Source organism: Ochotona curzoniae, unplaced genomic scaffold (genome assembly GCF_017591425.1).
Source record: "Ochotona curzoniae isolate NIBS_2020 unplaced genomic scaffold, NIBS_Ocur_1.0 contig_1, whole genome shotgun sequence".
NCBI lineage: Eukaryota > Metazoa > Chordata > Mammalia > Lagomorpha > Ochotonidae > Ochotona > Ochotona curzoniae.
This window is the reverse complement of record NW_024464918.1, coordinates 6,722,268-6,749,763: the sequence shown is the minus strand read 5'-3', so window position 1 is coordinate 6,749,763 and position 27,496 is coordinate 6,722,268. Positions and strand designations below refer to the sequence as shown.

At 50.3% G+C, this 27,496-nt stretch overlaps 1 protein-coding gene across 2 annotated transcripts in view; it reads left to right on the top strand.

Annotated features, from left to right (window-relative positions):
* Nucleotides 1-27,496, top strand: part of WWC1 (WW and C2 domain containing 1) — a 150,897-nt gene that overhangs the window by 84,858 nt on the left and 38,543 nt on the right. For both annotated transcript variants that reach the window (XM_040975649.1, XM_040975658.1), the window contains exons 4-11: nt 2,753-2,829; nt 4,117-4,196; nt 8,619-8,745; nt 11,056-11,202; nt 12,435-12,508; nt 15,605-15,847; nt 22,222-22,311; nt 23,602-24,137. In XM_040975649.1, coding sequence (XP_040831583.1) covers nt 2,753-2,829; nt 4,117-4,196; nt 8,619-8,745; nt 11,056-11,202; nt 12,435-12,508; nt 15,605-15,847; nt 22,222-22,311; nt 23,602-24,137 — 1,374 coding nt within the window. The remainder of the gene's footprint in view (nt 1-2,752; nt 2,830-4,116; nt 4,197-8,618; nt 8,746-11,055; nt 11,203-12,434; nt 12,509-15,604; nt 15,848-22,221; nt 22,312-23,601; nt 24,138-27,496) is intronic.

Below are 27,496 nucleotides of genomic sequence, written 5' to 3'. Positions count from 1 at the left end.
TCCCTCTCTCCCCCTCTTTATCCCCTCTCTTTCTCCTTCCTTCCTCTCTCTCCCTCCCTCCCTCCCTGTCTCTCTCTCTTTATCCCCTCTCTCCCTCCCTCCTTCCCTCTCTCTCCCTTTCTCCCTCTCTCTTTTGCCTGTCTCTCCTCTTGTTTCTGAAACGCCCCCTTTCAAATAAAAAATAAATCCCTAAAAAGTAAAGGATCCAGGAGAATGCTGAAGACCTGTGTCTTGACAGGAGTACTTATGGTCTGGATGTGATGCTTTCATGAAAATGTGTGAAGATGTACACTTAGTTTGTATCCTTGTGTGTATTTTTTTAAAATTCTAATGAAACGTTAACTTTAAAAGCATCAAGTAACAAACGGCGTCTTTGGATACAAATGATGTGCTTAGCAGTAACATTGTAGAGGACAGGAATGGATGGTCCTGGTGGCCCATTTGGTGGCAGTTGGTGCTTCTTCCCTCCAGGATTTCTGAGTATGCATTGATGCATCCTGGCAGCAAGTCAACCATGGCGTGCCTGCTTGCCCCAGCCATCTTTCCCTGTCTGGATCAAGTCTAAATATAGTTATGTTGATGTACTTGACAGAGAAATAGAGAGGGGTCAGGAACTCCCAATCGCTGGTTCTCTTCTGAAATGACTCAACAGCCAGCCAGGAACCTGCAGTCTGGAGCCAGGGACTCAGTCCAAGTCACCCATGTGAATGGCAGTAACCCAGCTGCTTGAGCTGCCTCCTGGGGTCTGTCAGTGACAGAAGGCTGGAGTCAGGAGCCAGAGCTGGGGATCAAACCTAGATACCCTGATGTGGGAGTCCTAGCCAGCGTCCTAACCCATGGCCTTAATGCCCAGCTGGTAGCAGGTTCCTGCAGGCTGCTGCCGTTCTCCTTAGCATTCCCCTGCGGTGTAGACCTGTGCCCTGCTGCACTGCCTGCCAGGCAAGGTGGGCTCTGCCTACACAATAGGCACTCCCTGTTGGTGGCCTTTCCCTCTGTCTCCACTTACTTCCACACTGACAGCTTTTCTCTTCGCCATGGTCTTGTTCTCAACTGGATAAGGAAAAGTGCCTATCTGGGATGTATGTTGAAGACAGTGCCTCCAGCTTCCACTGAGTGGCTTCCTGCAGTCCCCAAGTCCTGCACAAAGATCCAAGGCATCAGAAGGTGGGAAATGCAGATTTCAGACTGGGAGAGAAACATCTGTGTAGCTAGAATTCCTGTCTCATGCTTGAGACCAGGGCCACAGGCTGTCCTGCGTCTGCAGCCCCCCTTTGTGTTGGTTGCCAGTTGCCAGTTTCAGCACCATCATGTCTTTGTCATCTTCATCATCTTGGCAGAAGTGCTCTGCTGCCTGTGATGGAATACATCGCTCGTGTTACGAGCCACAGTTGTCTGTGTCCGCTGAGCCCCCAGTGTTTGATGTTAACGGATCCCCCTGCATCATCAGAATGCCGGTTCAATTACTTTGGCCAAATCCAAAGAGCATCACCCTCCTCATTGGCCTGCAGTTTCTACCTTCCTTCCCTGAAGTTTCTGCCAGACCCCTGGTGACCTTCTCTTAGCCTCAGAGAAATCCAGGTCTCAGCCTGCAGCCTTACTCCGTGTGAACAGGCCAGCTGTGCAGAGGGCAGTGGGTGGAGAGAAGAGATGATGAAATGGCTCAGTCCGTGCGACTGAGTGTTCATGGGGCAACCGCTTCCTCGTCCCCTTTCCTACAGACAGGAACTGTCCTTTCCTGAACAGTGGGACTGTGTCCACCCTCAGGGCACAGTGACTCATACGTTTGGCCTTGTTTCCCTCTTGCCATCAGCAGTCAGAAAGCTCAGGGTCCGTTCATGACTGTAGTTAGAACGTGGGATCCCAGGGGTGTGCTGAATACTACCCTCGTACCCATCCCCAATTTGCCTCTTTCCCCTTATTTCCCTTTGGTCTCATTTTCTTTAGATCTGTCTTACTCTTTTTTCCTCATTTTCATCACCCTTAAAATACCTTTTCTAAGACATAGTCCTGTTTTTAAAATGCCCAAAGATTATAGAACTATGGATAAACTTCGGAGCGCAGCTTGAAGGAAGTAGATAACCATATAGAATAGTAGGATTGTAGCAATATGTTTTCTTTTTTACATGTACCTTAGTTTAGAAGTTACTATTAGCAATTGCTAATAATTTTCCTCTGATTATCAAAGCAAATGTCCCTGTTAAAAATGTAGAAATAATAGAAAAATGCAGAGTGAATTTGGTGTCACTCATTCTTTAGATGTTAGCATTGTCTTCCTGGTCTGTTTCCCTCTAGTCTTACAGCTGTGAGTGCATCTGTACATATGTGTGAACCGGATTTATTTTCCAATTTTAAACTATTGCTCACATGCTTTTGTAAACTTCTCTAGTGTCACAAGGGACTCAAGTCCTACCCCAAAATTCTTACCGTAGAAAGCTGTCTTCCTGGTTACTGCCCAGTCGGTGTTGTCCTGTTTGGTTACTTGTTTTCATTAAAGAAGTTCCGGACATGTTGCCTTGTCATTCTGTATCCTGCTGCTGTACTGTCCATTGAAATTGCGTGTGTTTTGTCATCCCGTAATGTTGTATCCCCATTTTTCACAGGTACCACATTGAGGTTTAAAATCCTCTTTTCTTGGACATTTAAGCTGTTCACGTTGATTCCCTTCTTTTCCCAATGTGTCTAAATGATCCAATAAACCAGCGCGGGTGTGATGTGTTTCTTCTACTGAAAATGTTTTCTCTTCTCATTACAGTGGTTTCCGGTTCATCTTCCAGCTCTAAGTATGACCCTGAGATCCTGAAAGCTGAAATTGCCACAGCAAAATCCCGGGTAGGACCTTTTCACCTGTGCCGTTCATGGGGATTACTGAAAACTTAGGCCACTAGCCTTCCCAGTGGTCAGAATGGATGCTGTAACCACTGGGCCATGGCAGCTGGAAATCCCTGACCAGCTCCTAAATAGTAATAATCCAAGTCATGTTCCTAGTGATGGCAGTAGTGACAATGGCTACCTTTTTACAAACAGCCACAGTATACCAAACATGTGCCCCGCTGCTTCAGAGGAGTCATTTCATGTCTGTGCAGCAGCTACCGTTATTTTCCCAGAGGCTTGGGTGACCTAAGAAACCTTCATGGGGTCACACAAGATCCGCATCTTCCTCTAAAGTTGTTATGTGCTGTACCGTCATCCTAGATGCTTCTTGTTCCACGTCATCTGCCATGTGGTTACTTTACGATAACCTTAGGGGATGAGTGCGCTATTTCCGTTTTCCTGATGCAGAATTGAAAGTATAGCAGTGAAGTGATGTTGTCAGGGTAGTTAGTATTTTGAGCGCTCACTTATCACACTCCTAATAGTTTGCACAAACTCGCATGCCTGCAGCAAAATATCAATAGAGGAAGTGGACTGAGGATGTAGCAGGGAGTATGTTGCCTAGAGAGGCATGCCCTGCTTAAAAGGGACATGGAATTTCAGCTTCAGGGTTGGCCTGTATTGGAATGTGGACTCAGTGGTACCAGCTTCTCAGGTACTTGGCCAGAGGACTGTATAACCAGGCTTATTTTATGGAACTTCTCAACATCTAATTACAATTGCTAACCAAACACTCACTTGATAACCGTACAGGCCCTACAAGCCCTCCCTGCAGCTGAATCTGGCTCTAAAATGATTGCATGGCCTCTCACCCTCATCCAGAGCCCTGTCATATTTATTGCTGGCCTTAGCTAACACACAGCCCCTGGGCTTGCCATCACCCTCCTCCATCACAATCCAAGACGGAAGTTCCAAGGGCAAGATTGCCTGTGGGAAGGCCTCGCAGCTCGGCACAGGAAGTCCCAGTTCTGCCCTAGGTCACTTGACTCTTGTCCACTTCCACTTCTAGTTTCATTGGGGTCAAGATTGAGTAGACTTGACCCGCCAGAAAGCAGGCTGGGATGAGGCTGAATTAGTAGCCGCTAGTGCAAGTGAGGCGAAGGCGTTAGGAACAATTGTGGCTCAAAGGGTATTGGTGGAGACGTCATGTGCAGGAACAGTGGGGACCTCTGGGGGTTCTCCTTCTAGAAGGTGGCAGCCTGACATCATCCTCTGACCCAGGCTCTGGTATTGTCTACCCTGCAGGTCAACAAGCTAAAGCGAGAAATGGTTCACCTCCAGCATGAGCTACAATTCAAGGAGCATGGCTTCCAGACCCTGAAGAAGTAAGTCCACCTGCTCTGCCACACCCAGGACTGTCCCCAGCGCTCCTCATGCCCTCACTGTCCCCCTCCTTCAGTCCCTGTCTGCCCTTCTTGCAGTGCGGCTCTCGAGTCATCCAGTTCAAGTTCTGTTCCCCAGCAGTCTCCCAAGTGTGAACCGCAGGGAGAAGAAAGAGCGTTCGTTTCAGACCACACAGTTCTAGCTGTTTTCCTCCCTGATGTCGTTAAGGCTTACCCACCTAAAGAGAGGCAGGTGCATCACCCGAGCTCTGCTGTAGGCTCCACATATCTTCCAGCAACGGATTCCAAGGGAAGTAGACATGGTGCCTTGTACATCATGCTTTGTGGGGGAACTTAAGGTATTTTGAGAATGACTTTGACCAGTTGTCATGCCCACTTTCAGGAGCTGACCTGGAGCCATGTGTTAGCTGCCATAGCTGCAACTTAGACTAGCAGAAACTTTTTGAGTCATTCCTCTATGCTTCAGCATTTTCCTGTGGATTCAACTACCTGATTCCTCCATAGCTAACCCTGTCGTAGAGATAAGAGGACTTGACTACATGGCAAGTGTGAATACTAACTTGTGTTAGCCACCACACATCACTCAGATTCAGTGGATTGTGCTTGACACATCTGATGGGCTGATGGGTCAGTCATCACAGAATTCATCTGCTAGCCTTCTTGGATGCTCCAGGCAGGAGTGCAGTGGGCTTCTGCCTCATCAGAGGCCACAGCTGCATGGATTGCACTCTCTCTAGCCAGTTGCTTTGATTCTCTCCCTGTGTCTGTCATGCCTTGAGCTTCAGACCTGCCCGCACCATTCCATCATCACAGTCTGTTGTTTCCAAGCCCATTCATGGAGGCAGCTGTCACCATCAGGTGGTTCTTAAACTCTTGCCTTTCCACCTAATCAGGCCCCACCGCCTGGATCCAGCATTAACAAACAGTCTGCGAAAGGATAGCTCTATATTTTTACGTATTATACATTGTGCCTTAATGCATGTCTTTCATTCTATATCTGTTGATGTTGTGTATACCTGTATATAGACATGTGGGCATCCTGGCTTGGTAAACCATATTCTACACTCATTAAGGCAAGGTGGCCCTTATGTTCCCTGGACATCTTGCGCAGTCCTCAGGACAGCTCGTGGCAGCAGTGTGGGCTCCACAAGTGCCTGATTTTGATCTGTTCAAGTGGGAGCCTCTGCCCTCTACTTGGCAGCGAGCTCAGAGCTGGAGGCCACTCACTCCCACATCACCCCAGTCACCTCACCCTCCTCCCCACAGCTTCTGGTTAGAACACTTCCCATTATGCTCTGAGCTACCACAAACCTGTTTTACCACTTTGTTGCCCTGTAGCAGCACTGAGAATTCTTGTCATCTGGTAAGCTGATGCTACCGGCTCCTTTCCTCACCTCCCTCTGCCCCTTGTTTGATATCTGGCCCAGAGGAGGCTCTTGCAGTTCTGGCCACCCACACTCCTTCACTGGAAACCTGGCTCCACATCCAATACTGCAGGAAGGCCCTGCCTTAATGTTCAGCTTGGAATTGAAAGTTATGAATATAATGATAAGAGGCTCGGGTGCAAATCCCAGTTCCCTAGGACCTGGGAAAAGTGACTTAAGTCCTCTGTGCTCTGATTTCTTTACCTAAGAAAGTAATGATGCCAAGGTAGGACCGCCAAGTGCCATGTGCAGGGCATAGCCTGACCTGTAGGAGGGCTTAGTGAGAGTGGGGTGGCTAGCTGCCTGCTGGGACTTCGGAAGGAAGCTGGTGCACTCTTAGTCTGTGTTGAGCTGAGTACTGTGCTGGGCATCGACCACTTCATTTTCATTCTCTTCACCCTCTTGGGAGGCGTCTCTTTCAGATGAGGACACTGGTGGGGTTAGGAAGTGTTAGGGCCAGGGCTGGAACCTCTAGCTTGTTGGGTTTTGAAGCTCATGCTGCAATGCTTGTGTTCCCAGCATCATTCGGATAACCCCCGTCTCCTCTTGCCATTTCTCTGGGATCCCTTCTCTCAGCCTAGCCGGGGTTGGGGAGGGGGAGAGGCAATCGAGACATTCTGTGATGTCAACTCTGCTCTCTACTGCAGCTAGTGGAAGGGGAAGCTTGCTGTAAGAGTGACTTGAGGTGTTTCCAGGGTAACCAGGACCAAATGTCATTTTCACTTTTAGAGGCAGACTTGCAGCCACGTGAGATCTAACCCTGTTACTGCTTAAGAGCAGGTGTATTTCCTATGAGGGTTGTGGTGACCCCTGCTAAGATCCGTTGAGCTCCAGACTCCAAATCCGTTGGCTTGGTTCTGTTGGCACTGCTTAGATTTCCAAAGAAAGAAGAGGAAAATGTTGATGAGGCTGTTGGATACGCTTAGAAAAGACCACAAAGAAAATTCACAAAGAAAGCTGAGAGCGTGGCCCTGCCGACTGCATGGAGCCCTTGGAGGAAGGAAGGAGTTGGGAGCGGGAGTGAGTCCCCTGGGGGAGGAGGCCTCTGTGGCGTGTCCCTGACATCTCAGAAACCCACCGCTGTGCCCAGGCAAGGACTGTCTGGGCAAGGCCTGAACACAGCTGCTGTCAGAGCCTTCACCCGCTTCCTTGTGGCTGCCTGTTACATGACCGTGTGCAGGCCTGAGAGGAGAAGGAACAGCTGTGTCATTAGGAAATCAGACGCACAGACTACCCCACCACCACCACCACACAAAATTTCTCTCCTCGCTTCCCTCCTCACTTTTTTTTTTAAAGGTTCATTCAATGAGTGCATAATGGTGACCCTTTGTTCCCACCACCCAGCTTCATGCCAGGAGCGTTCCCCGCTCCCAGCTACTTTGTGGAGCCAGATTCCAGAGCGTGGGTTGCTAAGGCCTTGCAAAAAATCAGGTAGAGGCTGTTTGCAGCCCAGAGGACAAATGGCTACTGTGCCATCCCGCGGGGCAGTCAAAGCTGCTCTGGCCCCGTCGGCAGAGAACAGTGGGGAACTCGGCCCCCTTCCCAGATGCCTCTAGCCCTGGGACCTACTCAGGCCCCCCTGGCATCATCTGCCAGGCATACTCCATCAATGGCAGGGCCACCCCGTGACCTGGTCCCTGGTTCTGGTCTCATTCTGCCGAGCATCTTCAGCAGACAAAACTTTCAGCCTCTGTCTTAAGACCTGGCAGGTGTGCCCAGGGCCCAAGTCCTCGAAAGGAATAGGCAGGCTATTTTTAGTGAGGAGACATAAATGGGGCTTTGTTTTCTGCCCACGGAGGCTGAGCAGCCGCAGGGGAGGCTAAGCAGGAAGCGCTTTTCTCGCACCCATGCTCAGAGGTGCGGATGGTGAGGCCAGGGTACGACCCTGCTCCCACAGTGTCTCCCTGTGTGGTTATTTTTAGCCAAGGACAGTTTGGTCTCTGGGAGGCAGGCGGTGAGGAATGCCTGTGAATGGTTCCTCATGCTGAAATAATGGGCTTGTGGCAATCCCTCCGACTGTGAAACTTCCTGTCTCCTCTGTCCACCGAAACCCCAGAGCCGGCCTTCAGTGATAATATATCCAAACCTTTTATTGCCCCTGGCCCGTTTCTGCAGCGCAGCCCTCCTCCCCAGGAAGTCCAGGACTCACCATTCCCCCCCCCCCACCCTTTGTCTGGTTGGAACATCACCAAGCTGCATCCAGAGCCTTAGCCTTTCTTTTAAAACCTTTCCTCCTTCTCAGAGAACCCCTTGAAATGTCTGTGGGGCTTGGAAAAGCTGAGACGTTTTCTGGGCTAGAAGTGGTTTAATCCTTTACAAAAAATTTGTACAGGGCTTGCTGCTTGACCTCAGCATTTTCCATTATTTTTCCCATTTGATGTTCCTATGGACTCCATGAATGGGGCCAAGCAGATGACACTGTCTGGGTTGTCCAGGATCACACTGCAAGGCTGAGGGGTCTCATCGGTCCCTATGTGTGTTCACATTGCAAACACCTGCTTATTAAAGACCCCAGTCTCCACCAGGGATGATCTTGCTCCTTCACCCACAAGGGACTCAAGCCAGGGTATGGAGACGCTTTGGGCATTTACAACTTGCATCTTGTGGGTCCAGGACAGTGATACTGCTAGACATCAAAGAAGAATCCAGGCCCAAAAGTCACCAGCGCCAAGGCTGAGTGAGCCTCTCTACCAGATGCTACAACTCCTCCACCACATTCAGCCCTGCCCCCTGTTCCCCAGCCTGCAGAAGCCAGGGAGGTGATCAGTGCAGCCTTCCAGGAAGAGCTGAAGCCCAGGGGAACCCTGACTTCAAGAACAGTGGCAGATACGTGCCACAGGACATTGACAATGTCACAGGGACCTTCTGTGCTTACAGGAGAAGGTCAGCTGAAGTGCAGAGCCGTCCTTTGGGATGGAAACCTGCGCTTTGCGTCCTTCCTCTGTGGAAACCTAACCTTGCTGATGTAACTGTCTCCTAGAATCGATAAGAAGATGTCTGACGCTCAAGGTTACAAGCTGGATGAAGCTCAGGCTGTCTTGAGAGAAACAAAAGCCATCAAAAAGGCCATCACCTGTGGAGAAAAGGAAAAGCAAGATCTCATTAAGGTATGTGAGCTTGGGGGATATGGCCCCGTCTTCCTGCTGGGCTCAGGTGGGTCCTTCTCATATGCAACACAGACTGCTGAGTTCTCACCCCACGTTGAGCATCCCTAATAAAACCAGAAATCTGGGGCAGGCGTTTTGGCACAGTGAGAGTCAAGCCTCTGCTTGGGAGTCTTGAATCCCCTATCAGAGCGTCTGATTCCAGTCCCGGGTACTCCACTTCTGAATTAGCTTCCTGCTACTGTGCATGGGAAGCAGCAGATGGCGGCCCAGAAATTTGGGCCTCTGTATCCTGAGGGGAGATGCACAGGGACTTCCTGGCTTCTGGCTTCGCTGTGGCCGGGCCCGTGGTGTTGTGGACATTCGGGAAGTGAACTAGTAGGTGAAAAATTTCTCTCACTCTTGCTATCTCCTGTCTCTCTCACTCTCTCACTCACTCTTTCACTGTGCCTTTCAAATAAGCAAAAACTGTGAAATCTAAAATCCTTCAGGTCCTAAATATTTCATATAAAAGAGTTTAATCTGAGCTGGTCTTTGTGGGTTTTGGATCCCAGCAGATAGAGGAAGCAAGGGCACTAAGACACATTAAGTGGCTTTCTAAGGCCCCACAGCTAGTTTCAAAGGGTAGAGTTGGAATGGAAGCGATCTGGCCTAGGTCAAGGGCGTGCAGAGACCTGGTTTGGAAGGAGGTGGTTTTAACAGCCATCTCTATAATGTCAGAATAGATTGTTTCTATAAGCATTTCATTGTGTGTTCTGAAGCTAGGAAAGGAACGAATGATGACAGACATTGCTTATAATACTCGCCAATGGTGCCAAGCACTTGCATGCATTGTGTTTGGCTTACTTCTTTTTTTATAAGATTCATTCATGTTAATTAGAAATGCAGATATACAGAGAGAAAGGAGAGACAAAAACAAACATCTTCCATTTGCTGGTTCACACCCCAAGTGGCCACGATGGCCGGAGCTGAGCCGATCCAATGCAGGATCGTGGGTGCAGGATCCCAAGGCTCTGGGCCATCCTCCACTACTTCCCCAGGCCACAGACAGGGAACTGGAAGGGAAATGGAGCAGCTGTGTCATGAACCAATGCCCAAGTGGGATCCTGGCACTTTCAAGGATAGAATTAGTCAATGGAGTCAACACTTTGGACCCACACAGATTCTGCGTGACTCGAAGTTCAAGTGACAAAGCTCCATTCAAAGCCATGACCATTGGACACGAAGCCCATCCCTTTACCTTCAGTGCCTATGCCTCGCAGTACAGGACCCACCCTGCCATCTGCGGCACTTGGTGATGGCTCCCGTGGGCAGAGAAGGAGTCTGAAGCTCTGAGATGCCCTCAGTGGCTTCCTGAAGGAAGCTTTCTTACTCTGAGACAAGTAGCCCAACTTTTAAGAAAGTTCTGCCCAGGTTAGCGGCTCTGACAGTGGAGAGTTTCAGATGAAGTCCTGAGGACGGGAAAAAGTAGTACCCATGTGGCTAGCAGTGAAGAGCACATTCTCTTAAATCTGATATCGGGTTGGAATCCTGGCTGTCAGTCACCACCTTCTCATCAAGGATGTGTGGATAAACAGCTCATTCCTCCCAGGGTTGTTGTTAGGCTCCCAGAAAGACCATGGCCCAGCTGCCAGTTACTGAATGTTAGCTGTGATCACTCATGATTTTACTCTGATATTTCGTTTAAACCGTGCAGTGTGTGTTGGAGGGGTGGGAATTTTGGTGTAATGGGTTAAGCCATGTTGCTCCCTGGGTCAAGCTCCAGTTGCTCCACTTCCAATCCAGCTCCCTGCTAATGTTCCTGGGAAAACCACAAAAATTGCCCAAGCACTGGGACCCCTGCCATCCAATTGGGAGACCCAGATAGAATTCCCGACTCCTAGTTGGAGCCTAGTCTGGGCCAAGCTGTTACACCCACAGATAGAAGACCTCTCTTTCCTGCCTTTCAACCAAATAAAAAATGTTTTTAAAAGGCCATGTGATGGCCCCGCAAGTACAACCTATGAATGTTTTATAAGAGGAAATTGGGGTACAGAGACATCGCTCTGCTAGTTTGCATCTCCTGACTAGTCACTGGTGGGGCTGGAGTAGGCTCCCGGTACCTGTACCCACTCAGGTCTGCCCCGTGTAAGGGCCACACATGGTGCCTGCCACACCTTCAGTACCCACTTGCAACTGACTTTCTCTGTCTCAGGATGAGGAGGGTGGCAGGGAGGAGCCTGTGTTCTGGAATAGGGATGGTGGAGAGGAGAGCACAGACCCAGTGCTCCCTGCCGGCTGTGCCCATCACTGACCCTCTGCCTCTTCTCTCAGAGCCTGGCCATGCTCAAGGACGGCTTCCACACCGACAGAGGCTCTCACTCAGACCTGTGGTCCAGCAGCAGCTCCCTGGAGAGTTCAGGTTTCTCGCTGCCAAAACAGCACCTGGATGTGAGCTCCCAGACGGATATCTCGGGAAACGTGAGTAGGCTGTGTGTGCCCCTCACCCCGGGAGGAGGAGAGGATGAGGGAACTCCCCAGGGACAGACTGGTGGCACCTGGGAGGGGCTGTCAAGGGCTCTTGCCTTGAGGTAGCTGGTGGCTCTGCGTGGGCTTACTCCCAGCTCAGCCCTGTGAAGCTGCTTTCTTGTAGGCTGGTGGATCTTGCTGGTGTGCAGGCAGAGCAGTGCCTACGCCTCGGCCCTCAACATGGCCTGGCCACGAGCTTGCATCTCTAGCACTTTGCAGGAGGCATTTCTGAATGACAGCATGTCTGGCTGTTTCTTTCCCTGCTCTCTTATAGCTCTACTCTGTCTTTTGTTTTTGTTTTTTTTGTCCCCCCCGCCCCCGGTCCCCGGCCCCAATGGCAAGGAAGCTGAGGATTCTTATCACCTGTTTGTCCCCGTCAGTATGTACAGCTGGGCTCCCAGTTCCCAGCTCAGTGTTGTCCTAAGTCACAAAACGTACACGTGCAGTCCAAACACAGTTTCTGAAGGTGTTGGAGGAGGAATGACCCTGGGCGATCCCTGACTTTGAGAGGGCTTTGGTTTCAGTGGATTGGATAACACTGGAATGGCCCTGCCTCCTGGCCTGCGTGGCTCGGTGCTACTGCCATCTGATAACTTTCTCGCATGCTTGAGTGTCGTCTGGTGAGCTGTAGCTTCGTGCTGCTCTCCATGGAGTGACACCAGAAATGGGGCTGGGCCCTCCTTTTCTGTACCACCCCTGTGTGCTAACCTGCCAACTACTTTGATGTCATAGTGTTGGCAACCAGACTGTGTGCCTTCTTCCAAGGCCTGGGATCTTCTCTCTGCTTCCCCAGTACTTCCTCCCTAGGTTTCCCTCCCCTGTGTTCCCAGAATGGCTTTCCTGTATATGGCCTGTCACTATTGCCTCCTCACCAACTGTCCTCCACGTTTCTATGCTTTGGATTGGCTTGGAGCCATTTGAGGCTGCAAGATGATATTCTGGGCGCTTGTCTTCTGTTCGGGAAGTGATGGATGTCTGAGTTTGGGCCAGTTCCCGTGGCCTGAAGGAAGGAAAGTATTTTTGCTTAACCAGCTTCCCTGCAATGCATGCAGCCAGCCCAGTAATTGGGCTCTATTCTTGGCTCCTGCCCACGCAAGCTGTCAAGTCTCTCATGAGCTCCTGAATTCCAGCTCAGCACCATCCACAGTGGCCATGTTACTCCCCACTTTGTTCTTCCCCTGCAGTTCGGCACCAGTGGCAACAATCAGCTGGCAGAGAAGGTCCGATTGCGCCTTCGATATGAAGAGGCCAAGAGACGGTAATTCGAGGCTGGGGCTCGGGGAGGGGTGATTGCAGCAGCAGTAACCACTGGTGTGGAGTGGCTGCTTGGCACCTGGTTTAGTGCACCTCTCATCTCAGTCTGCCCTCACAGAGGTTCCGAAGGCCCATGCCATAGTCTGTGGGTTTTCATCCTCTCCAAAGAACAGGAAGGAAATGACTTGTCCAGGACTCTTTATGGGATAGAGTCAAGTGATGCTTTGAACACGGATGTGTTTGGCCTCAAAACTCCGTTCTCTTTCTACGTGCTGGCCTCTGCTTCCATATGCCAAGTTTTTCCAGTGACCCTGCAGGCAGTGTGGCTGGAGAAGGCGCATGTGGAATTTCAGCAATGAGCTGAAAAGACTATGGCCCCAGGCCTGCTTTCCTGGCTCCTGCATCATGAGGAGCAAGCTTTGCATTTGTGTGGTGTGAACTTCATGGGTTTGACTATTCTGTGGCCTCACAGAATCCTAAACAGTTGGGTTCCACTCTGAGAAGTGAAATTACAATTGACAATAGTAAAACTGACATTTGTGGAACAGCTGCTAATGGGCCTGCACAGATTGTTGATTGCACTAAAGCATGCGTATATCCATCGTCTCGTTTGGCTGTAAAAACAGCCTTATTGCACAGGATCTGTCTTATTAGCTCTGTGTTAGAGAGGAGAAACATTAGATCAAGGTGTTTCATGACTTTCCAAGGAAACAGAGTCAGGAGTGACACCTTGGACAGTTTGACCCCAAATTCATGCCTACCAGATACGGAGCCAGCCTGGTTGAGAAGGAATCGCCTGAAAATTGGTGAATGCCAGTGTCTGCCGCCCTTGGACTAAGTTCCTGGCCCATGGACCTTCTTAGCCAGGCTGACTCTCCCAGTGCCCATCTACCAACTCAGTGTTAGCTGCAGAACTCTGCTGCAGCAACAGAAACAGAGGAAGCCAGAAAGAAGGGAGCGCATTGGCTCGTGTCACCTTCAAGTCCTTGAATCACTAGCTTCAGCCACAGCTGGATCCAGGGCCTCCAGTGAAGTTCCCGTACTCAGTGTCCCTCTTGTTCTCCGTCCTGCTTGCCTCTGTGTTGGAATCACTGTCCAGCAGGTTTTCCTGTCAAAGTGGCAGGCAGTTGAGGCTCCTTTCCCGCTAGGCTTGCAACCCCAGTGGAAAAGCAGTCCTTCTTTGCAACAGTTCTCATAAGTCTTGGGATTGAGATTCAGCAGTATATTTGGGTGAACCAGTCATTGTTACAAGGTGGGGGTTGGGAAAGAGGAGGAATTAGAATTCTCTGGAGGTGCAGGCATGGGTCATGTGCCCAGAGCTGGGAGGGGGATTGAGGTCAGCTTTGTGAAAACCAAGCAGGAGGGGCGGTTTTCGAAAGGCAGGTTGGAATCTTGTTAACAAAGGAAGGGGGAATCGGATAACAGTGAAGCAGAAAGAAGCAAGTGTCTTGTGTACTGTTTCAGCTCCCCAAAAACAGGGTCCAACAAAGCAGGAGTACCTCTGTAGTTGGACTGTATCCTCTGAAGGAGACCACTCCTCTGAACTTGGTTCTGTTGCAGCCCACAGTAGTGCCTGTCTTAGACCATTGGTCCCAAAGAGACTAAAGAATGGAAATCTTTGCTCCAGGGTTACGTTCTTAAACTTCTTAGCCACGGCTTGCTGGCTCCCCTGATTCTGTACAGCTTCTTGCCACACTCTATGGTATTAGTTAAAGGTTAAAGCAACCTGCTGGATGGAAAGACAGAGGCTGTGTGGCTTCAAGGAGGACAGAGCTGTAGCTGACCTGGCTTGGCCCCTAGCTGGCACTTGGGAAGTATGCCAGCAGAGGAAAGGGTGTGTGTGTGTGTGTGTTTCCATCCTTCTTTTGGTCACTCTACCTTTCAGATAAATAAATCCTTGTCACTCTGCCTTTTGGCTAAATAAATGTTTAATGAATATTTAAATTCCTGATAGGACATTTGGTTGGGGAATACACAAACCTAGATGTGTTTCTCAACATGGAATTTATGCTGTGTGTCAGAATGTTGTCTCCAATAACATTTTGATGAAATAGGACCACATTGTCTACAGTAAGGGCACTTGGCCAGTAATGGCCATGGTTGTGATTTGTACTGTGAGGTGAACCTCATCCTCCCTGAGCATCTGTCTGCCAAGGTTAACAGCTCCTTTCTCATATACCCCTTGCAGCCAGGCAGGGCTTAGGACATGAGAACTGAAGACACCTAGCAGAGGTCAAATCCTAAAAGATCATGCCATGAAGACTTTTAGATACTTGGGGCAATATTCTTAGTTCTACTGCCCTCTCCCCGACTCCCGCAACCAGGATGGTTTTTTGAGAAATTAGTCAGAGGCAGGACTCCCAGTCAGTTTCTGATCCTAAATCCATGCTCGTGCACACTGCAGCACCACCATTCTCTGACCTGAGAATGCATGGATGGAATTGTAGTCCTTGTAGCCCGCGCCTGCCATTGATTTAGCACCTGTTAGGTGCCAGACACCCTGCATATGTTCTTGATGATTTACACAACCATTCTGGAGGGTGAGTAATTGTTTTTTCCATCTTTAAGGGCCAGAGAGTTTGCTCGCTGTTACCTACCTAATAAATGCTCAGACTAAATAATACCAGCAGTAGCCACAGAGCCATTTGGAAAGGGCTTCCGGTGTACCCAGGACTGCTCTGAGGCCTTAAAGATGATGTCATGCAGCCTTTCAAGTACAACCCTCCGAGAGATGATTGATTTGCCCAGGGTCACACTGCAAGTGCTCAGAGGCTCTTGCCTGGTAAGGATTGCAGGGCTCTATTGTGGCAGGCTTGATGTTCCTTGGGGCAGGCACATTGTGTCACTTATGTTTGCACCATCCACCACCCACCCGCACCCCACAGAGCCACCTGTATTGTTCACACACAGTGGATGGTCACAGCAACACATTGGTGAGATAGAAATGAGTTCTCTGGGACGTTGTGGTGATCCAAAGGAAGACTTTCGGAAATTGTTGTGAGGGTATCCTTTTCCACTGGACCGTTGGCATGACAGTCTGTTGCCTTGCTGCCACCATGCTGTTGTGACATGCCAGTCACACTTACCTCTCTGCCCCCAGGATCGCCAACCTGAAGATCCAGCTGGCCAAGCTGGACAGTGAGGCCTGGCCCGGAGTGCTTGACTCAGAGAGGGACCGGCTGATCCTCATCAATGAGAAGGAGGAGTTGCTGAAGGAGATGCGCTTCATCAGCCCCCGGAAGTGGACCCAGGGCGAGGTGGAACAGCTGGAGATGGCCCGGAAGCGGCTGGAGAAGGACCTACAGGCAGCCCGGGATACCCAAAGCAAGGCGCTGACGGAGAGGTGGGGCTGGGGCTGGGGAGCTCGGGGACCTTCCCATGCTGCAGGTGTGTCCTGCAGCTCCCACACACTCCGAGACCACACATCTTTGCAGTCGCTGATCAGGGATGTACATTCAGCATCCTGCACTGCTGCCCTCGGATTGCACATGTGACTTGTGTGACTAAGGAGTCTGTGCAGGTTTTCAGAACCAGGTCTTCTGATCATAGTAAGCTGCCAGGACTCTGTCATGTAGAGCAGTCCTTCCAACCCTGTGACATGTACTTCACATTTTGTATGGTGACCTAAAAGTACGCAAGCCTCACAAAACAGTGCAGACTCTTTCCGGGTCCCCTGTTGCCTATTTTCTATTGTCCAATTGGCCTTCCATGAGTTATAGGTCACATAGTCTACCAAAACAAATAGAAAATATTTAGAAAAGATTGCATCTACACTAATCACGGGCACATTGGTTTCCTCCTCGTCATTTTCTGAATCGTGCATAGCACTTGCAGGGCATGGAGTGTTTTAAGTTATTTAGAGATGATTTAAATGAGAGGATGTGTGCCACCTGCAGGCAGATATTATGCAATCTTATAGGAGCATTTTGGCCTGTATTGGATTTGATATCCTTCGGGGAGGTGGGAGGGTGGGGTTTGGGCACAGTCCTGGACCCATCTTCTGTGAATGCCAAAGAATGACTGCCTTTTTTTTCCACATTGCTTTTGATGCACTGAATTGATATCACTGCAGGCTTAAGGTTTGGTGTTGGCAGTTTGGAAATCACTGTTAGAGAAGTATTGAGAGTTTACAAGCCTGTGTGCCTCTGCAGGCCAAACAGGGGGGTAGAAATATTCAAGGCCCACCTGCTAGACTGAAGGGTATGCACCCCCTTTGTCTAAAACAAGTGCTGTCTTTTCGAGCTCAGTAAGTTTGCATGCAGGTCCTAAGCTACCCAAGAGCTCAATATTTTTAAAAAGGTGGTTTGGTTTTTTTTTGCTTAAATATTGTTTAATGCCTGCATATTGGCAATGAATCCCATTTTGTATAAATCCCATTTCAGGTTTGGTGTAATCTGACAACCACTCTGCCTTGCATCTTCACACTTGACTTTGATCCCCTCCACACCCCTTCACGGAGACCATGACACTGTATTCACTGTGGGTGCTGCAGCCCCAGCTTCACACTCACTCATTCCTTGTGCCCATCAGCTCGTCAGTCATTCATCCCTTAGAAACATTCTATTGCAGATGTTCTGTATTCAAGGCTTGGGAATTAAGATATGGTCCTTGATCTACTGATCTTCAGATGTGTGTGTGTGTGAGAGAGAGAGAGAGAGAATATGTGTATAGGAATATCGTGAAGGAGTATATGTGCAAGAGTGTGTGGGTATATATGAGTGTATGTGTGAGGGAGACTTGTGAGTGTGAGAGTGTGTAAGAGTTTGTGTGTGAATGACTGTGTGTGTGTTAGCCATCAGGGTGGTCGGAGGAGAGCAAGGAGCAGTAAGGCCTGCTGTTTTGCTTCCCACAGGAATGGGCAAGAAACTTCCTCTTAGTGTGGTCAGAGGCAGAGAGCCAAGTTACAGAGCAGACCACATGCCTGTGCCCTGTGGGCATCTCAGGTGCTGATATTTGCCATCTCTGCCATCCCTGCCTTGAGCTGTAAGGCATGCAGCTTGTAGTCTCATCCCACCACTGAGCCCCATCTGCACAAGACTAGGGTCTTGGTGGCCTCTCGTGGCTTTACAGAGTCCCTTGGCAGTGGAGGCACTGTCTCCCATGAAATACTTTCTGAAATATGCACGTCTCCAGGGTACCACTTCTTCTCTAACCTGCACTGGCCCTGACTAATAAGCAAGAAAAGAACAACAACAACAAAAAAATAGGACTGGAAAATGTGATGAACAGCCCTTTGAAGCGCCTGCGAGAACTTTTCTTCAGTCTCTAAATTCCTGGTCCTGCTCTCTCCGTGATGGTGCACGTCTGGGATTGGGTCTGAGTCTGTAGCCACTTTTGTCTTCAGGAGTGGGCAGACCCTTCCCAAGCCTCTGCACTCAGTCCCGGTCCCCTAAAGCCATGCCACTGCCCCCGAGAGGCCCGTAACTGTTCTTCCTCTTCCCAAACAGCAGCCAGAGTAAACATGGCAACCCTAGTCCTTATTAAGAAGAAGGAGACTTTCCACCTGCTGACCTTGAACAAGTCACTGACTGAAATGGGTTTTCCCCATAGGGAACAAAAAAAGAGAGGGGGTGTTAACATCCAGAACCGATATTGTCTGAAGGAAGGGTGATGGGCCAGATTGTGAATCAAGGCTCTTCCTGCTATTAAGACTTTGGTCTCTTAAAATCAGAATTATTTTCTTAGACCCTGTGAACTGCACCATTTTGTCTGAAATCTCCCAGTTACCCAGAAGTTATCCCTGTCTCTTTTTTTAAGATTTATTTATTTTATTAGAAAGGCAGATATACAGAGAGGAATATCTTCTCTAATGACTCACTCCCCAAGTGGCCGCAATGGCCAGAGCTGAGCTGATCTGAAGCCAAGAGGCTGGAACCAGGAGCCTCTTCCCTGTCTCCCATGCCGGTGCAGGGCACCAAGGTTTTGGGCCATCTGCTACTGCTTTCCTAGGCCACAAGATGCGAAGCGGAGGAGCTGGGGTATGAACTGGCACCCATATGGGATCCCTGCTCATGCAAAGTGAGGATTTAGCTACTAGACTATCACACCAGACCCGGTTAGTCCCTGTTTTACAGAGGAGACAAGCTCACCGAACATCACCAAGTAGCAGACCTGGGATTCAAAGCCTCCAAGCCCATGCTTGCTATCGGGTGCTCTCCACTCAGGCAACCTCTCATTCCTGCCCCCAATGCCTTCTGTCCAAGGTTGGTGACACAGTCAGGCTGGGGATGCCAGTCTGTCCAGTCCCCCCCACAGCTGCCGAGTGGGCAGTGCAGGGATCCTGTGGGCAGTGTCTTAGATGGGGAAAGGACAGGAAGCCACGTGCTCCCAACGAGGAGGCAGCCCAGGACATAGTACATCTATTTGCTGCTGCCTCTGTCTGATTGTCTTTCTTTCAGCTCTCTGTTTCGTGTGTGTGTTTATGAATTTCCGAGTCTGCTTCACTCACCTCACCTTTTCTCTCTCCTCCAGCCCCTGCCTCTCTCCTTCCTTCCCTCCTTTCCTCCCTCCCCATCTGTCTTGGAAAAGGATGATCGTGTTCCTCACCTTCACAAGTTGGGAGTAGAGGTGGTCTCTCCCATGCAAGGTGCCTTTGCAGGTGAGAACAGGTGCGTCTGGGAAAAGCAAACAGCAGGTCCTACTGCCCCTTGCTCTCCCCCCGCCCCCCTGCCATGGCCCTCCCCACTCCTCCTCAAAGCTACTTGTTAGCTACCTCAGGGTGCATTCTTCAGGCCTGAGACACAGCCCAGGCTCTTGCATGTAGAATCATACTGAATTCCAACCTCATTTTCTGGGTCCCCTGCTGCACTTGATGTGTTCTTGGCCTCCTGGCATGTACTGGCTATCACACATATGCCATCTGGCCTGCTTAGCCCAGTGCCACTGGGACACCTGCTACCCTCCCGCGTTCAGGAAGTCAGCTTGACTCCTGGTTCCCACAGCTTCCTGTCGGGGTCCAGTGAGAGGCTCTTGTGTTTCTCCCCAGGACATACCTCTGCAGCTTGTCTCCCAGAAAGGAGGAAGAGGAAACTGGAAATGATGGGCTCCGGCTGGTCCTCAATCCTGAACTTCACTGTGTTTCTGGGCTTGCTCTTTTGAAAGATTGGGATATTCCACAGCCTGCTGCTTTTCATTCCGGGCTCCATCTGCCGGTCTGCTGCCCCACCCTCACCAGCCCCAGGCAGGACTCTGGCAGATGGCACTGGGGCTTGAGTTGATCAAGATTCCTGCCACAAGCCACACTGCCTCCTGCTCTGGGTGTCTAATCTCACAGGTTCACTTACTCAGTGACAGGGCCTGTCTGTCTTTCACCACTTATCAGTCAGTCCTTCAGCAGGCCCTTAACTTCCTTGCTGGGCATGTGTTGGGGGACCCTGATCTGTTCTTACAAGGATGTCGTGGGTAGGTTTCTGTGGAAGCTAGCCCTTTCGCCCAGGCCCCTGGTTAGATACACTGTGTACTGGATTAAACTCCTGGGTCAGTTAGTCCCTCTCTAGCAGGACTGCCTAAAGGGGTTTTCGCTGGAGCCAACCGGGATCACATGTCTGTGGGAGATTTAACATCCGGGTCTTTCAGCAGAGCACGTGATCCTGGCCAGTCTCATCTGGGAGAAAAGTCATCCATTCAGCAAACATTGAGCATGGTGGTGGGCTGGATGCTGGGTGCTGGCTGAGCTGGTGCCATCTTGCATTCTCCATGCATTGCAGCAGCACAGGAATCTCACCATGCCTTGGGACCTCTGAGAGGCCAAATCAAAAGGCGCACTGCAGGGCCCTCCTCACAGTTCCAGTAGGACCCAGGAACGTGCATTTTGGTGAGCACTGTGCCCCCTTTAGGTTGCAGGTGGTCTGTCGTCGGAGCTGAGAACCCGAAGAGCATCCCTGGTCCTGGTGCTGGCTTCCTGAGGCCCTTCTTTGTCACTACCTCAGACCTTGGAGTGGGCTCATCCCAGAGGCTAGAGAGAGCCATGTGCCACCCACACTACCCTCTGGGGGCGGTCTCAGAAGAACCTGGGGGCTGAGTTATGAGCCAGTCTCCAAGGGCCTCTTCCAAACAAAAGTGGTGCTCAACTGGGCTCTGATCTCAGGTGTGCTTGGGTGCAGATCTTTGCTCCCAGTTGTGCTAAGCGTCCCTCTGGCTGCCCCTGCTCAGCCCTGCTACCCCACATCCACTCCATCGCTGGTGCTGGAGACCTCGTTGTCTTCCTCATTTCCTCCAGCCTGTGTACTTCATCTGTCTCCTTGAGCACCAAGATGCACCCTATCTCAGTGACTCCATCATAACCTCCCTTCCTGCCTCAGTCTCCTACCTCCTGTCTCTCTCTTCATGGCAGCCATGGTGACCTCCTAATGAAAACTTCTTTGCTCGTTGGTTTCCTACCAACCCCTGTCCATCTGTTGTGTCAGCTTAAATGGCTCTAACTACTCCAGAGTCCACCCACTATGTTGCTGTAGCTTCACACAGTAGAAGTTTAATTCTTACTCCTAAAATGTCTCGTTGGGTTTCCCTGGTTGGCAGGCAGCCTTCCATGTAGTCTTCCAGGCACCTGATCCCTTTCTGTTTGTGTCACCTGACCCTGCTGGCTCGGGAGAGTCAAGGAGATATGGCTGCCTCAGCCAGATGCTCGGGCTTTCCTGACATCCCATTGGCCAGAAGTTGACCACTGTGCCCCATACTCTCAGCTGTAAGGGAGGCTGGGAAGGCAGTCTGGTGAGCCAGGGCATGGACAGGTGAGCTCCAGCATTCTCAGGCATATGGTGTCAGTATCCCAGGAGGTTCACCTGCCAAATCCTCCTGTGCCCTTCTGCACTCTGCCCCATGAACTCTGACACACACGGTGTGACTTCGTTAGGTGGGCATTGCTTTCATATCAGTTCTCTGCCCTCCTGTGTTGCTTACTCCTTTATTCTCAGGGCCAAAAGCAGGGTCTTGTGTGAGATGTAATACCCAGTACATATCTCCCTCTCAAAGGAGAGAGGGAGAAAGGCAGGAGAGGAGTGATGGTTGGAGTCCTGATTCTACCACTAATTCCACAGCTTAGAGTAAGTTATGTAGCTTCAGAGCCTACATTTCCTAGAATGGTCGTGTAACTCAATCAAGACATGGTCACAAACCCCCTAGCACAGTGCTTGATACATAGTGAATAATATAGCAGTTATTGGGCCCAGCATGATGGCTCAGTTGGTTAATCCTCTCCTTGCAAGTGCCAGGATCCCATAAGGGTGCTGATTCGTGTCTCAGCTGCTCTACTTCCCATCCAGCTCCCTGCTTGTGCTCTGGGAAAGTAGTGGAGGATGATCCAAAGCCTTGGGACTTTGTCCCCACATGGGAGACTTGGGAGAAGCTCTTGGCTCTGGCTTCAGCTCAGTTCAACACCAACCATTACAACCACTGGGTGAACCAGCAGATGGAAGGTCTTTCTCTGTCTCTCGTTTATGTATGGGTGAACCAGCAGATGGAAGATCTTTCTCTGTCTCTCCTTCTCTCTGTATGTCTCCCTTTGCAATAAAAATACATGAATCTCTAAAAAAATTAGCAGTTTTTATGGGATTTTAATATATGAGTATGTGGAAGCTTTATATTTCCAAACCCCACAGTTAGATGCTTCCAGAAAGTTCCTGTGTGTCTACTGGTTAGAGCATGCATCTATGCTTCCTTGTGTGGGAGGCAGGAGGCTGGATTCCATTGGGCAGCTCCTCATGCCTTCTCTCGCTACAGGTTGAAGTTAAACAGTAAGAGGAACCAGCTGGTCAGAGAACTGGAGGAAGCTACTAGGCAGGTGGCGAGTCTGCACTCCCAGCTGAAAAGGTGAGTAGGGAAGGGGGGTGATGCTGCTCTCAGGAGTCCCAGGAGGTGCAGTCCAGGCTCTGTCCTCAGTGGCTTAGGAATGGACATGTGACAGCCTAGCAGGTGGTTGGTCTGGTTTCCCTGGCCTTGGCCTGTTGTGGCTAGAGGCAAGGTCCTTCACCTCTCCCGGCTGAGGAAGGACCCCTGGTTGGGTGCTAGCGTGTCTTCGGGCATGTAACTTTTGCCTGGAAACCTAGGCCTCTGAGGGCAAGAGGGCTTGGCTGGAATTGAATATTGTTTTTATCTTAAATTTTCTAGTGATGGCTTTCTATTTATGGCAAGTAACACTGCTTTTCCAATGATATTTGTGATATAAAATTCCCTTTAATTATAAATGTCATGAAATAAGTTGATTTCAGGAAAGATAGCAAGATTTGTTATTTCAGGCTGGATTCAAACATGGAACAGGCTTTGAGCCTAGTGGAGTACCTGAAATAGATTCTCTTAACTCCTGACTCCAGCTTCTTGCTAGTGATAAATCTAGAAGACCATGCTTGTCGCTCAAGTCATTGGGTCCCAACACCTTCATGGGAGACCCAGATTGCATCCCCTCCTCTCAGCTTTTTTTTTTTTTCAAAAATTTATTTTTATTATTGGAAAGGTAGATTTACAGAGAAAAGAAGAGTTAGAAAGATCTTCCATCTTCTGGTTCACTCCCCAAGCTGACACAATGGTCGGAGCCAAACCGATCCAAAGCCAAGAGCTTCTTCTGGGTCTCCTACTAAGGTTCAGGGGCCCAAGGCTTTGGCCCATCTTCTACTGCATTCCCACACCACAAGCAGAGAGCTGGAAAGGAAATGGAGCAGCTGGGACACAAACTGATGATCACATGGGATCCTAATTAATGCAAGGCAAGGATTTAGCCTCTGGGCCACCGTGCTGGATCCGCTGCCTCTTAGCCTTGTGCCCAACCCAGCTGTAGCTGTGGGGCATACTTGGGCAGTGAACTGGCAGTTAGGATCTCTATGTCTACCTCTCAAAGAAAAAGAGCAAAAAGAGAAAATAAAAGTGGAATAAAATCGAACAACACAGTGTGACCTCTGGAAGTTTCGGGAATGGAGGAGAAGAGGAAAAGAATGAGTGCACGTGCAGACAGCTCCCTGGGCTTTGAATTCCAGTCTCGCCCCATTCTGGTTGTGTGGTGTCCTCCTGGTGAAGGCTCTGTTGTATTCCTAGTGTTCTCAGGGATTTGCAGAGCAGGTGCAGGAAGTCCCCCATGGCTCACCCTGTGTGTCTCTTCTGTGTCCCCAGCCTGTCGAGCAGCATGCAGTCCCTGTCCTCAGGCAGCAGCCCTGGCTCCCTCACATCCAGCCGGGGCTCCCTGGCTGCCTCCAGTCTGGACTCATCCACCTCGGCCAGCTTTACCGACCTCTACTATGACCCCCTCGAGCAGTTGGATCCAGAATTACAGAGCAAAGTAGAGTTCTTGCTCCTAGAGGGGGCCACCGGCTTCCGGCCTTCGGGCTGCATCACCACCATTCATGAGGATGAGGTGGCCAAGACGCAGAAGGCCGAGGGAGGTGGCCGCCTGCAGGCCCTGCGCTCCCTGTCTGGTACCCCGAAGTCCATGACTTCCCTGTCCCCACGCTCCTCTCTCTCATCCCCATCACCCCCCTGCTCCCCTCTCATCACCGACTCCCTCCTGGCTGGAGATGCCTTCCTGAACTCCCTGGAGTTTGAAGACCCAGAACTGAGTGCCGCTCTGGGTGAGCTGAGCCTTGGCAGCAGCCCCCAGGAGAGATACCAGCTTGAGGAACCAGGACCAGAGGGCAAGCCGCTAGGCCAAGGTAGAGAGAGTGTTGGGCACAGAAGATGGGGCTGGGGTGGGCCAGGGAGGTTTTGTGCTTGTGACCCCTCTGATTATTGGGGGTCAGCACTTCTGGCTACTCACTCTGTACCAGGTCTTTGTGTGGTAGAAGGTTAATGCATTCCTTCAGTAGGTATTTAGTAACTCAGTACAGGAAGGATTTTCCATGGTGAAGTCATTCATTCCATAGATAGAAAGGAACTTGCAAAAAGAATGCACAGATAAGTATAAATTAAAGGTAAGTTGATTTGGATGCAAAGAAAGTTTGAAATGCATGCACAGCTTTTTTTTCATGATCTGTTGTCCGTGAACATCTGGAAGACCCAGCCACTAAAACCAAGTCCAAGGTCTTCTGCTTAGTGCGTGCCCTTGGATTCATTCTTCAATGGCGATGCCCCGTGCCAGGCATAGGGTTGGTCCCTAGGCATACAGTGTTGAAGCTGCCAGGGTCCTCATGCTCCTGCAGCTGAGGTTGATGCAGAGGCACAAGCAGTCAGCATGCACCCGAGCCAAAGCAGTTACAAAGACCATTAAACGGGGACTAGAACATGTCCTTCCTGGTTGAAGGTGAGACTGCTGGTTCAGATTGGGTTATGGTGGAAGGAAAGAGGAGGGCAGTAGAAACCTGAATGATAGGAGGGAATCAGCCTTAGGCAAAGCAAGAAGAAAATGGCCAGGGCAAGGGGCTTAGAAACAACCAACCAACCAACCAACCAGTCCAGGAAGCTGTGAAGAGTAGGGGTCCCTAGCTAGGCGGGAGAATTTGATAAACTGGAGCATGCAAAGCTCATCTGCGCCAAGGAGTTAGATGTTGTCCTAATCCCAGCAAGGAACTTTGGAATCCAGAAAATGATGACTTCATTTTGCGTGGAGTCAGAATGTTCTCCTGTTAATTGAGGTGCTCAATGGAACCTTCAAAAGAAAGGATGATGCTGACGATGATGGCTAAGATGGATTGACTGAAATAAGCCATGGTGGTTCACATTGGTTGGGGATGTATTTTGGTGTTGGTGAAATGAGCTGCTTCTGCTCATCTCATAAATGAGAAACCTGAGATTCAGAGGGTTAACATCACTCTCCCTGGGTCATCCAGGCCAAACAAGTGAGGAAGTCTGAGTTGAAATATGGATCTTTTGGACCCATGAAGGCAGCCCCATTAGTGTCATGCTGCCCCCCCACCCCACCCCACCCCAGCCTCAGGATGGGTAGCAGCTTGTTCTGCTGGTATTTGTTGGTGACACCTGTGGGTCACCTGTGGTGGTGCCTGCTGAGCCCACCAGCCCAGGTGGCACTGGGTGTGAAGGTCATGACTGAGTCGCTGCCGGGAGGGTTACCTGGGGCTCCTTAGCTTTCCCGGCATCCCTCTCAACTACATGGTTGATCGAGTACAGGCGTATGGGATCCAGATACTGTTGTACATATTCAACAATTCTATGAAATGGCGCTTGTAAGGAAAAAGTGTTTTATTTATTTTACTTCTTTTAAGTTTATTTGAAAGACAACCATGGAGAAATTTTTCATCTGCTGGTTTACTCCCCAACTCAACCCATGGCCACAACAGCTAGGGCTGGCCAGATTTGAAGGGAGGAGTCCAGGACTCCATCCTGGTCTCCCCTGTGAGTGGTGGGGGCACAAGCCCTTGAGCGTTCACTTCCTCCAGGGATGCATCACAGAAGCAATGTAGCCAACATCCCAAGCAGCAGCCTAACCTCTGGGGTCAAGGAGCCTGCTCCAGAGTGAATGCTGCTTTACCCCCATGTTACAGGTGGAAAAAAAAGAAGAAGAAGTGAGTTTGAAAATCTTAAGTGCAGTTAGGCCCTGGGTAGTGGCACAGTGAGATCGGCTCCAGTGCCACTTGTCTTTATTGGTGACATAGTGGTGAACATAGCTGCCTTCCAGTTCCACTTGTCTGGAATTCACACCATACTGCTGGCTTCTGTTCCTTTGCAAGTACCACTGGGCGCTAAGGGAGGAATGAGGCGGCTTCCTTACTGGAAGCTTCCAGGTGCAGGTGTTCCCTTAGAAGAGGAGCCGGGAGACCCCAGAGGTTCCCTCAACAGGGAGGGAGTCTTGCTGAGTGCTTTCAAACAAAACAAAAGCAAACCTCCTACTATAGCAGGTGGCAAGCTTCGGAAAATTGTTCCCTAGAGAGGAGAGGGTGCAGGTGGGCCTCCTAATGAAGCACAAGAAGCATCTGTGATGGGGGCCTCAGAAGCCAAGTCAGGACTGCTTGGACCCCAGCCACATCCTGCGTCCTCTCCCATTATGGACATTGTCCTTGGGGCTTGTGGGACGGCATCAGCACGTGGGGCTGAGTGCGCCCGGGGCTGGGGATGGTATTTCCTCCTTGCCATCTCCAGAAGCCTTCCCTGCAGCGAGCCATGCCAGGCAGAGCTCAGACGCTAAGCAGGTTATGCGATTAGTACCGCTGTTCAATCAGCAGACAAATTAATCTCCTTAAGTGGTTTAGAGGAGGGTGGAGAGGTGGAAGTCTGAAGGCAGGAGGTCTCTGGGAGCCCTGCAGACACAGGCTGGGAAAGCCATCCTCTGATGGTTATGGGGCTGTCCCAGGCTTGCCTTGTCATCCAGCCCTTCCTCCAGCGTATCCTTCCCCCAAGCTCCATGGACCTCAAAGTGCTTTGAGCCCCCACCCTGCTGTGGTCTGTCCCAGTACCTGGCAAACACCACGCACTCAGGAGTGTTAGTTAGTGGTGAGGTCGAAAGGCCTGAGTTTGGCCTTCCCCATCTCTGGGATGGCAGGGAAAGTCTTCCACACCTTTGTGGCTCTGAACTTGGCCATGGCCCCTACACACCCTAAGTGTTCATTCTTCAAGTAAGGGAGAAATGTGTAACAGGTCCTGAGACCTAAGTCAGATAAACTTTCAGGATTGGAATTAAGAATAGGATGGTCCACAGATATGGCACAGGAGGTTAAGCTAGGATGCCCACGTCCCAGATTCAAGAGCTGGTTTGAGTCCCAACTTAACTCGGCTTCAAATCCAGCTTCCTGCTAATGCTTCCTGGGTGGCCGTGGGTAATAACTCAAATAGTTGGGCTCCTGTTGTGCATAAGGGGGCAGACCCAGGTGGAATTTCTAGATTCTGGCATTAGCCTTGCCCACTTGGGGAGTGGACTAGCAAGTGGTAGTGTGTGTGTGTGTGTGTGTGTGTGTGTGTGTGAGAGAGAGAGAGAGAGAAAGTGAGAAACTCTACCTTTCAAATAAGTAAAAATAAAAAGGAATGGGATAGGCTCATTGTGAGAGTAGGAGTATGAACCCTCCCTTGTCTCCCCAAAGAACTCAGGGCTGTTACCTTTGCTGGGTCAGGAGGAGGGTTATAA